The sequence below is a fragment of the Taeniopygia guttata genome, chromosome 5, assembly GCF_048771995.1.
Source record: "Taeniopygia guttata chromosome 5, bTaeGut7.mat, whole genome shotgun sequence".
Taxonomy (NCBI): Eukaryota; Metazoa; Chordata; class Aves; order Passeriformes; family Estrildidae; genus Taeniopygia; species Taeniopygia guttata.
Genome location: NC_133030.1, coordinates 28,638,528 through 28,651,058, shown reverse-complemented (window position 1 = coordinate 28,651,058; position 12,531 = coordinate 28,638,528). Strand labels below are relative to the sequence as shown.

Genomic DNA, 12,531 nt, shown 5'->3' with positions numbered 1-12,531 from the left:
TCATACACTTAATACAAAGAAAACACAACCAGCTTCTACTATGAGTTTAACTTTCAGATGACTTAATGGTTAAGCGTATCCTAAATGCACACCCAGTGAAAAGGATGAGTTTGTCTCAAAAGGAATAGTGCTTCATAGTAAAAAGCAGATTTGAACTTTGAACTAATTTAGGAAATTTAATACCAGTGCCAACTTTGAGTCAAAGGTACTTTTGGCTACCTCTGGCTTGAGCTTAAAGAGCAGATATTTCATATAGGGAAGGCTTAATTCAGGAAAGAAAAGTTAGTTGTCAGATAACAAGCAGCTCAGTCAGCTTCCTAAGAGATGCTGAAGGCTTCTTCCCCCACCTCATTTCCTTTTGTCTTAAAAGCAAAGGTGCAATATAACAAGGTAAATGAAAACAGGATCTCATGCAATAATCTCACACCCATTCGCTTCCATACATTTCAGACATATTACCTCTATCTGACAGCCTTTGTGTGGCACAATTACAAAGAAGTTGTAACAAATGTTTCCATTCCTTGGTTGAGGTATTGAAACTCTTCTAGGCACTTCAGCCAGGGACACAGGTAGATTGTAGATTGTAGCAGAAGAAAGAGAAAATGTGTGTGCTTTTGTGCATAGTTACTTTTGTCTAAATTGTTTCTTGTCACCATTCTCACAGAAAAAAAATATTCCAAATTTTTTACAGAAATGCAGGTACTCACATTAAGAATAGCATCAGCCAAGGACTGGGAGAGACTTGTGACTCTCTTTTACCTACTGTGGTAGATTTTCTAATTCTGGCTTCAGTTAAGCAGTTCCAGAAAGTTTCAATACATTGAAGGTGAGAAAGGAAGTTGAAAGCAAACTTAGCACTTGCATTTCATGATAAAATAAATGTGCTTATTTCAAGAAGCAGGAACTAAAAAAGATAATGTAGATATTAAATTAAACCTAATAAGTCAAACTTTTGTAAGGATGGAATACTCCATGTAAGATGATCAGATTGTCTCAACTTGTTCTTCTTGTAAGAACAACTTTTCATATTGTTTCCTGTGTTCACATGAGAAAAGTATGTAATGAGACTTCTAGAAGTCGTTGGGTTTGTCTCTCTTTTCTGTTAGTCAAGGTCCTAGTACAAACTCATATCCACAGTCAGAGTGGCAGTGATTTCACACATATGCCCATCTCTAAGAGGAAGCAGGATGCTTTGTCATCCTATTAATCTCAAATTCTTTCATAAGCATTATGTTTAATCATTCAGGAGGACTTTCAGTGCAAATGTATGTGTGCCTAATAATGCTTGCATAATGTCTTAGAAAATGTAATCACTGAGCTTCCTAGAGGTGTACTGAACACATGCAGATCCTCATTAGATTAAAAAAATTCCAACAAAAAATTGTTGGATCAGTCCATTAAATTCCAATAATCTGTTAATAGCATCCAGCCAGATGACAATTTCAATACAATTGCTAAGAAATCTGGAGCTTTTTTGCATCAGAAATTGATACTGTCGTTTGTGGAAACATTTAATGATTTTCCAAGGTGAAATGTTCGAATCTCATTTAAATTTGTTAAGTTGCATGCTGTATTAAATGTAAAGCCCAGAAATAAGAAAGACATTTCAAATGGAAAAATGATACAATGTGGTTCAGGATGCAGAGAAATGTTGTTTATCATAACTTCTTTTATTTCTTTTGAGATAGAACACTACAAGAAAAATGAGCATGTACACAGAAATCATGATGTAACAGCACTTTTCAGGGAAAAATGTTTCTTCAAAAGAATTCTTATTATCTTCCTATGTAAATGTCTTCATCCTAACAATCATCTCCATAGCTATTTTTAAATTTATTTTTTATTATGGATATAATCATGTATTGAATTCAGGTGTTTGCATGGAGAAAATATGTGGATGTGTTTATTAGGCTATTGCTATCCTCACTTTTAGAATATCACTGTAAGGCTATCTCACATGGATGATCTCTATCATATCATCAGTCAGGTTACAGCTGCTACTGCACTTCCTTGAGCCCCAGGTGGGAATGGTTTTGGTCCCTCAGCACGCTCAGCCACAAGACCTGCAGATAGGAAGGCTCACAGCTTACAGCAGCTGCTCTTTGGACAAATAATGTGGGTGGGAAATTTCCCTGTTTCAGAAAGCTGGAGGCGTGGAGCTCTGACTCAGTGCAATAAAACACCCGTTCAGCAACTTCTGCGACTTCGTCAAGATTGTAAATTTGTTTCAGGAGGCACTGGCACCTGTGGAGCCCAGTACTAAGGTGCCACTCACAGCAGCTGCTTTTAATGTAGCAGCGATCTCGATGGCATCAACCTCTGCCTTATCTCAGGTAAGTGGAAAACAGAACAACCCTGGCAGGAATCTTGGATTTTTGATTCAGATTTGTCCCTGAACTACAACAGGTCAAGTCCCCTGTTATCTATAGGACATAAATTTCCAGGAAAACAAGATTATTCTTTCTTGGGTACTTGCAGTTACCAGGACCTGAAGTCAGAATCGCTCCATATAGCAAAAAGCTGGTATGTTCATTTCATTTGCCACAATGAGGAGGTGCAAATTGCTTGTTCCACATTGGAATGCTACAGTGGGAATTTGAAATAAGTAAAAAAATCTGATCTTTACTCTCTTCTTCATCCCCTGTTCTTCTTCCCTCAGCAGCATTCAAGCAGAAAATCAAGCCCCTTGGAAAGTGAAGAAAGAAAATGGATGATGCACTATGTAGCCGCAAGTGATGATGCTAAGGTACCATATTTCTACAAACTAAAAATATGGGGGACTAAACCAATACTTTTTTGAGATGGGTAGGGTATTACCCCCTCCCCATCCCCCAATTTGGTTAGTAAAGATTCACATGGTTATGTAGAAATAGGAGTATTTAATGAAAGAAAATCTTCTTTAGATGCAGTATCTGCATAGTATTACTAACATAGAATGCATTATTTCCATGGTTTTATTCCTTAGAGAAATATCTCAGTGAAAATGCTCTTGATTTGCTGTTAAAATGAGACTGACTTTGGGTTTCTTCTAATGCTATCTATTGACTTCATGGAGCTTTAGCCCAGAATGAATGGAGAATGCTGTCAGAGTCAGAAAGTCAGAGCATAGTTGTTGGTTAACCTTTGGGGTTTGGTCACTATTGCCAGTTTTCAGAACAAATGCTCACTTTGATCCCTGTGCATTTCCTCACAATGAAAGAACAACTCTGGGCACGTTTGCAGGGCCTCTGGCAGAGATAGAGTAGCATCAAACACCTAGCAGCTCTATCAGTGATGAATTTTGCTGCTGGCATTGTGCTAGGCTGCCACAAATTAAAACATGGGGGCTCCAAATGAAAAGAAAACTTACTTTAGATAACATTTTAAATTATGTGTGATCCAAAGATCTAAAGCTTATATATGTTTGGTTGGTTTTTTTTTTTTTTTTTTGTGTAACCAAACTACAAATGAACAGAAAACTACAAACATTGTTTTGCCTGTGTATGTCATAACCTTATCAAACTGATTGATCAAGCTGATCTCTTGTTAACAGCATGCTGGCAGCTCCTACAGATGAGTATGAGTGTACAAAAGGTACAAACTACCAGTAGGGAGTGAAACGTGCTGTAAAGGACAAAGTAGCATAACCAAAACTGACATGGCATTTAGGTGTTCCTAATTTGCTCTCTGAGTGTGTGTGTGCTAAAGCTCAGCAACAGAATGTACTAAAGCAGGAAAAGCAGCTGTTGGGGGAAATGATGACCAAATCACCTTAGCAGTTTTGTAATGATTTAATGTATTCATACTGAAGTTGTGTTTTGGTTTAGAATATCCATAGCTAAAAGCAACCAACCCCTCTTTACCACTAACATAATTACATTTACATAAAGACTGCTAGAATCCAGCATACATTTCAGAAAATACATGAAGTAATACAAAAAAATGATCCTGCGGCCATAATCTCCAGTGTATAGGGGGATATGAGACCCTTTCCAAAGCTTCAATTCATTATTCATGCCATAATTTCTTCCTGCCAAAAAAACCTCTGAAAGTTCTGTTTATTGTGCACAGGCATTTAACAACAAAGGCATGCTCAGACATTCTTTATTTACCTCCTGATTTTTAATGTCTTCTCTGTAATTAATCTTGGCGAAAAACTGGCACTAAAGGCACAGACTTGTCTAAACTGGCCAATTTCTGCCTCCTACAGGTATTGAGTTTCCTGGGTAGCTTTTGGTAATTGCTTCAATTTTCGTAAGTCATAGCTTGCCATCCTCAGCAGGAGGATAATCATTAGTAGAGAGCTATTAGAAAGGATTACATTCTTGTAGCAGACCTTGACTTCTAAGAGATGTAAACAGGTATAAACTTTCCTTTTACAAATGCTCAAACATTTGCCTAAGCACTTGTTTCAGTTTGAGAGGACTTTGCATAGCTGTGTGATAAACTGAATAATTACTGGATTTGGTTTGGGAAAACATGCCTGGGGCTGTGCATGGAATTTAGCTGTTCCCTACCTGTAGTGCAAAGACAAATACACTCCACTGCTAAATTTTCAGGAAAATGAAACAACAATTCACAATTGTGTGGAGCTGGCTCAGCCTGTGTTCTGATAATGCTGAGATCTTACCCCCCCTGTTTAGAACATGGCCACATAAAATATCCTGTGCCTTACATATGACTTTGACAACAAAGATGAATTTATTTTTCAGTTTTGGAATACACCCACCAAGAAGCCAAGATACTCTATTCTCTGTAGTCTGATGAAGATAAAGCATTTTTCTGGCACTTAGCCCATTTGTTGTTTTGGATGTGTTGCTCACAGCAAAAAGTGTTAGCATTTTAACCAGTCAGCTCACTGAAGTCATTCTGGTATGATTCCTGGTCATAAGCTTGAGCTCATGGGCAAACCTGATGGTCATATCAGGCACTGGCTTCTATTTAACATTCCTTTCAATTGCCCAGTGTTTTATAAAAATATCAATCTTGCCATTTTTGGGGACAACTTCATAGCCTGGAAATTACTGCATTTTTGTGCAATTTCCTTTGATAACCTTCATGTCTTTCATTCTTGTAGAGATGGAAATTATTTGAGAGGTTAAGCTAAATTGTATCATGATGGATTCCCTGTGGTCCAATGCTCTGCACACTTCATCTGATGGACTGTCTCGTCTCACTAATTTCTTATACTTTGACCTTTTTATCAGTCTTTGACTTTTGTCACAGTAGCATCATGTTTGTATGTTCTTACTCTTATTTCACTCAACAGTTACTCCCTGTTATTTTAATTGAAGTCTCTCAGAAAATAGATAATATCTCCTAATTATCTCATCGTATTCAACCAGCTCTGCTCTATTTCACTTCAGATTGTTTTCTCCAAATTTTGGTCATTAGTTTTCATAACAGCTTCTTTCTTTGGCCACCCCTTCTTGTTGATGATGTTTCAGGTTGTGACTTTACTAAGAATTAGTGATCTATTAGTCTTCTGCCATTATCTGAACTTCTCCTTGAGCTCTTTCTGAATATCAGTGACCACCTACCTACTGGTTACTGAAGTAGCCACCTATTCCTTGACCTACTATATACTGTGCCTTCAGTATTATTTGTCTTTTTGCAAATATACAAGGGGCATCATAATAAGTTTGGCCATTTTATAACTTACACAGATCCTTGCTACTAGAACTGTACTGCCCTGCTCCTAAATCTGCCTCATTTTAATGCTATAATATTTTATTTCATTAATGCTTTGCTCAGAAGTCCTTAAAACATTCTTTTTTATTTCATAGCCTGACTAACTCAAGGTGACTTTTTAAAATGTATATTATATATAGATATACTATTTATACCTCCCCTTTATTTGGAGATACCCAATTCAGGATCTGCTGATAACATATTTGTATGCAGATTAAAGTTCTTCGTGTAGCAATAGCAGTCAGACCTCAGGATTGGACTGTTTGCATTTTTTTCCCTTGCAAAGCCTCACCCTCAGACAGTCACTGCATTCTGGCTACTCAATAAAATCTGAAATTCCTTCTTTTCTTCTGCTTCAGTTCCTAAACAGTGAGAGAGGGAGCCATCCCCAGTGCTGATTTACCCTTTGCATTCAGTCTTTTTAGTACAATTATGATTCTACTCTCTTTGCTTTCTATAAACTTGACCTGTTTTGATAAATATTCCCCAACTGTTCCCACAGTAAGAAAAAATCAATGTAACCACCTGTGCTGCAGCCGTAGCAAGCATTGTCTGTTTTCTCCTTCTTTTTGCTGGTATCCTGCTTGCTCTAGCTGCTGCTAGGGAACATGATGAGAATGTTCTCTGAAGGTGTAAAATCCATCAGGCATACATGATGGTCACAACTTTTACAGACTCATATGGTCAGGCCTGGCACCTTCAACAAGGAATTGGAGATAGCCTTCTCTGAAATTAAGGATTGTAGTCAAAACTATTCCATGTTTATCAATCAGATAACCATCCTTGGAAAGGAAAACCTCTGTTTCCACAAAGCAAACTAGGAGAGTTTGTCCAAAGCCGTGTGTAGTGTAGCCCTGAGACATTCCCTAAGGTGCTAACACTCATCCTTAGTCACCCCTCTCTCATGAAAATGTTCGTTTTAAAAACAAGCAAGAAAACATAAAAAGACAGCCCCGCCCCCCCCCCCCTTCTCTCCAATTATCCAAGTACTGCATTAAAAGAAGAATGTTTTTTTGTATAGGCCTTGATTCTACCTACAGCACAACACAGGCTGTTGGTCAATAGCAAGCCAAATTTGATGCATCTCTGATTTCCGGATTCACTGAATTTTTGTCTTCGTATTGGCTGTTGATGGTCATGTGTACAATTTAACATTACTGGCTAAATGAACTTTTTCAGCTTACTTACACCATCTTAACTTTCCTATTCATCCTCTCTTTCCACACTTTTTCTTTGTGCTTAGATAGCTACAGGCTTTAGGAGTCAATGAAGTTTGTGAAGAAAGTGAATTTGCTGCCTATTATATTTTTTGCTGTGATGCCAACTGGAAGAGACAACTTTAGCAGAACCTTGGTTTGTTTCAGTGTTTGGTTGTATTACAGTCAATACATATATTCAAAACTTTAAGATACATCTGCTTTGTTATTTTTTTCAGCAGGAAGAAATGACACCTTATTCCTTGCTTACTGTAAGAATCATAAAGTTGACAAATGCTCATCAGGCAGATTTTTGTAAGTATCAGATTGTTTTATTGATGTTACATCATTCTCAAATTACTGTATCAGCCCCTGCTTCTGCTAGATATTGCACAAATGCAAAACACTAAAGTCATACTAGCTAAGAAATCACAGTTGAAGGCAATTTATGCCACGGAATGTCTATTTGCAATCTCAGAGGTTTATTTGGTTATTGGGCTTTTTACCATACTATTTATCTGACAAGTTGTCTGTTTCAGGGGCTTGAAAATACCTTAACACCGGTTTTAACACAGAGATGTTTATATAACGTGTTCATGACAAATGCATAGAATATAGAGCGGAAATACTTACACACCAGTCTCTCTTAAGTCTTGGGTTATCCTGAGCATCATGACATCAGCTGGCTCTTGCCCCCCAGTGAAAGGTGTTGGACAGAAATCTTTTGGGGACTGTGGTACATGGTACATTTCAGCTGTCATACAAAGTGTTCTGAAAATTTATGACATTTGGACAGTCTTTGCCCGTGGTTCACATTCCCAGAGATTTTTCTCTGAGAGTTTTGTCCTGCATGTGGCGCACCACTAATATCACAGTTTTACATATCCCTTTACCATACTGTTCTTCCTTCTCTTGTTTTGCATTTTTTTTTCTTTTTTGGGAGATCATGATGAAGGTTGCTGAAGCCATAAAATCCTACAGATAAAATTTCTCAGCATCTCTTTGTATTTCACTCACTTCAGTGTTTCAAGAGCATAGATGTCACCCTTGTCAATTTTCCAATCAAGTGGAGAGAAGTGTCCTTTTCACATTGTCTGTAATGTCAGGCTTCAGAAAATAGAAGAAATATATGGTATAGAAGAAAAGGTCAAATTAGTTTTTATTCCTTTTGAGAGCTACGAAATACTGCATGTAAGTGCAAGACTTCACCTTCATTCCTTTGAACTGTTGATTTAATTTCTCTTAATATCACCTTTGACCTAGAATGAAAATTGAACCAGATAAGAAGCATTATTCAGCTGCTTATGCAAAGGAATTGCACAAAGTAAAATGATGCTGCATTCTCAGAAAACAGTGTTCCAATTGTGACTTTGTCCTCCATTCTGAGGACAGGGAGATTTCTGAGAGGTGTCACTTAGTGTGTTGTAGACATTTTGAAAATTTCTATTATCACCAAAATGTACACTGCTGGAGTAGAGCTCAAGACGTGTGGGCTCGGGGTCTGTTCACGGACTTGTTGCATAAGAAGTTTAGGTAAATTTATACATCAGAATATTCTGTGACTCTGTTGCCCTGTCGACAAAATATCTTCTCCAACACATTTTGTTTCTCTCTTATCTATTTAGGCGGCGTGCTCATTTTGAATCTCCTGGTGTTGTAGAGAGATTTTAATTTAAGATGTTAGGTAACTAGAGACAGTGGGAAGTATTTTCAGATTATTTTGTTAATTGCCAGTAAATTAGGCTTGGGGACCAGCTGGTGAAGAAAATTGTCTTTTCTTTCTGTCAGTAATTCCCCAGCTACTCTGTGAACCTGTTTGAGCCTGTTTCTTAAGCGCGTCGTAGAATGAAGCACTGTAGACCAGGATGCTGTTGAACAAGGAAGATAAACAAACATCAGATAGCTCTTTGTTGACTAAGTAACAACCTATCTCTGCTTTCAAAGAAATTGTGATACTCTGGAATTTAAAAACTTAAGTACAATTCAAAAAAGAGATATTGTAGCTTTCAAGTGCTTGATTTTGCACTGCTATTGATGTTCTTTTAGCTTAGGGTTTTTCTTTTAACATTTGAATGTGTGTGAAGTATCAGAAAACTAAAATACTAGACATGCAATTGTGTGTGAATAATAAAATTATATTTACCTAGCCTTTTCTCAGCAATATGATCTTTCCCCTGGAAAACTCATCAGAAGCATCTGATACAGATGCTATCTGACTGTGAGATATCTGTAGAAGACTGACAATTTTTGCAATAACATTTTTCAAATTTCCCTAGATTTTCAGTTTCCCTGTATCAAACCGACTTTTCAATCAAGAGCAACCACTTCTGGCTTGCTTTTTCTACCTGCATGCTGTCTTCCCATCTTTTTCAGCATGTGCAGTGCTCCATTCCATGATTTTTCTCTGTTTGTTGCAAGTGCAGTCACATCAGGTCGTTTAGTCATAGAGTTTCTACATTTTTCTTTGGCTTACTTGCCAAATCCTGACTTCTGTATATTTCCACTGATACTCCTCCCTGTCACATGCACCCAATTTAATCTTGTTTTTTTAAAAAAAATATGCGTCTCAAGATCCATGGGATGTGTGTTTCAAAAGCCTGGGATGAAATCCAAGTTTATCCTGAAATCTGATGTTACACCTTTGCCTGTAGGCAACACATGCTGATAGAGTTTGGCATAGAAATTAAAAATTAAACTGAAAGGAAGACAGTTCACTCCTCCTGAATGGGTCAATTGGCCCCTTTCATATCCCTGCTGTCACCCCAACCTTTTTGCAATGTCCTCTATACTTGAGTGATGTTCCTCTCCAACATCTGTTTCATGCTACGTATAATTGATTTCTGTCTTATCTTAGCATGCAAATGCTCTTGACAGACCTGGGCTAATTATTTTGCACTGTACTCCTAACTAACCTTTAGGCCAATTACTAATCATGGGTCAGACTCAAACATTTCTGGCACTCCCTGATCTCACTGTGGGCAAGGGAGAGAAAGGCACCCAGATAAGATCACTTGCACTCATCCTGCTGCCCTGCAGGAACTGTGTCATCACCAGGCTCCAGTGCTCTATGCAACTTTGCTGTGGAGGTTGTGGGGGGACTAGAAAGGAATAAATTTCATTAAAGTATGAGTCTCTTGCAGTCTGGTGCCTATTTTGCAGTGGTATTCCCCTCCTCATTCCAAGACTGTGCAGACTTTGGTAAAAAAATGACTTTTTAGGTCATTGGTGTGTCCATTTGCTCATTCTCAGCTGGAAGCCAGTGCTAGTGCTTTTACAAAAGCTCATGTTTCCTAACTCTGTTAATGGTCACTTCTTCTACAGAACTCCCCATGCGTGGGAGGAATAGCTGGTCAGGATGGCAGGGAAATGTTGTATTAGCTTCTTTTCTTGCTAATGACACCCCTTCCAGCATTTCCCAAAAAAATGGAAAAGGAGCTGGGTGATGGGAGAGGAGGACCATGGTGGCACAGACTCTCCAATGCCTTCTGGCAGTTCTCCTTAACCAAGTGAGTTATTGGGTGGCCAAACAGAGCTGCACCAAGCTCCCAGCCTGGCCCATTTTCACCATCATTAGTGCTTACTCATTTTATGGCAGCCCCTAAACCCCGTGGCTGAAGCTGACACCCTGTGCCTGCTCCACAGACAAACAGAGGATGAGTGGGGGATCTGCCTCATGTGGCATGCCTGAAGCTCAGGCACCAAGAGAGGAGATTTGTCCTGAGGCAACAGAAGTGGAAGCAAAGCTCTTCCAGATTCTTAGCAGGTGAACAGACTTGCAGTTACATCATTTCTGCCCCCCTACTTAGTGCCATGTGAAAGAGCAAAACTCTCCTGGACTCCACTGGATCTCACCTAATCCTGAAGACCGGTGTAAAGAGGTCTCTGTGACAGTACTGCTCTCTGAAACAGCGGCAGCCTCCATGTGTACCAGCTGATTCCACATTCCAGGAGATGACCTTTGCTGCTGGAGTGCACATTCTGGCTCATTAACACAGATGGGTGAAGAGTGGTGGTGTCAGGTCTGGCTTGACACATTTAACCTCACTGGTGCTGAGTGTTTGCAATTCTCTTCCTGGACTGCAGAGGTGAATTTGAGCTCTGTGCCCCAGTAAGAAATCACCTGGAGTGAGCTTCAGGCTGACAGGTGCTTTTTTCTGGGACACAGTAACTTTTCTGAGAGAAGTCTTGCCAGATCAAGAGGTTGTCGGAAATGAGGTAGGAAAGTTAGTCTTGGGTCAAAATGTGACTACACTGTGGTATATTTTCTACTGTAGAAAACTGACATATGTGGAAACCTTCTCAGCTTGTGGAAACAAACCTGTTAGTCTTAGCTGGAATATCAGAACAATCAGTCCTCTCCCTCAACTCTCCTGTTTTCAGATCTTCTTTTGGTTTTTCACCCTTGAATGAAGAGACCTTGCATATTTATAAAAGAGGAGCTCAGAGACTTTGTCCTCTAAGAAATTGTCCTTATGAAATTATTTTGTGGAAGCTTTTATATTGTCGCTTCAGAAGAAATGAGTCAGTTCTGCAACAGTACACTTAAAACCTTTGCAAATTAAAGTCATTCTCCAGAGATATTAAGGGTTATTTTTGCTACAGAAAATAAGTGCAAAAAAAAAATTAGAGAGATTACAGCTAGTACAGGTGGTACTAATGGCCCTGTCCCAGGAAAGCAGGGTGCCAAGTGGGAACACAGTGGTGCAGGAGGGAGAGGTGACCCAGGGTATGAAACTTTGAGCTGGGACTGCACCCACTGAATCTGCTCCAGGGAGAAAATCCTACTTTGCCACTTGACTTAAGTGGCTAGACTGGGTAAAGGGCTCATTCACATAGGAACTCTGCTCATCCCTGGTCAAAGACATCACTGATTAAGCACAGTTCATCAATGAGCTTTTGTTATTTCCACAAGTAAGCCACAGAGAGCAATATTGTGCTTACAAATAAATGAGTGTTGCACCAGGATAGTGGTAGAGCTCTTAGCCATGCCCAAATCCCCTCTTAGATAGCAGTAGGGGGTAAATCCTTAATCCTGTTTGTATTGTACTGAGCTGGTGAGAGAAAATGTTCCCAAATATCATGTCCAGCAATTGAGAAATGGGAGCAGTTCTCCTCCTCCTCTTAGGTGAACTAGGATTCAAGGAGAACCTGTCTGTGCAGGTGAAGAATATTTCTTCACCTGCACATATTCATAATATTTCACTTGAAGAAAATGATTTCTTTGTTTTGGTGTTGCGAAATGCAGTAACAGGACAGATGGGATTTAGTAGTTTACGTTCATTGCTCCTATGAGACTTGTTTTTCTTATATGCTTTGCTTTTCAGTGCTGTAATTTTCTTCTTATCTGTGATGGCGATGAGTGATTTAAGCACGTGATGGTTCATCTCGGGTACACCTCACAGGACTGTACTCTCACAGAGCAGCACACATAGCTGCAATTCTGAACTACGTCTTCTGGTCTTGTATTTTTAACTGATCTTTAGCTCTAAGACAGAGTTGAGAAGCAGTCTCATCATCATAAAAATTGAATCAGAAGCTACAAATTGGAAAAGGACACCAGGGTCACAGCGCTGACTTTCAAAGAGACAGTGAGTTCAGATGTCTCAGCATTCACATGAAGTGACATTATGTCATCAGGGAAGTTGCAACACGTGCACTGAAGTAA

General features: G+C 39.0%; 1 protein-coding gene across 1 annotated transcript in view; it reads left to right on the top strand.

The window, feature by feature from the left end:
- The first annotated feature begins 1,709 nt into the window (after nucleotides 1–1,709).
- Nucleotides 1,710–12,531, top strand: part of LOC100220978 (cytosolic phospholipase A2 epsilon) — a 32,400-nt gene continuing 21,578 nt past the window's right edge. Inside the window, exons 1-4 of the mRNA XM_072930648.1 lie at nucleotides 1,710–1,729; nucleotides 2,171–2,333; nucleotides 2,663–2,746; nucleotides 7,106–7,181. Coding sequence (XP_072786749.1) covers nucleotides 1,710–1,729; nucleotides 2,171–2,333; nucleotides 2,663–2,746; nucleotides 7,106–7,181 — 343 coding nt within the window. The remainder of the gene's footprint in view (nucleotides 1,730–2,170; nucleotides 2,334–2,662; nucleotides 2,747–7,105; nucleotides 7,182–12,531) is intronic.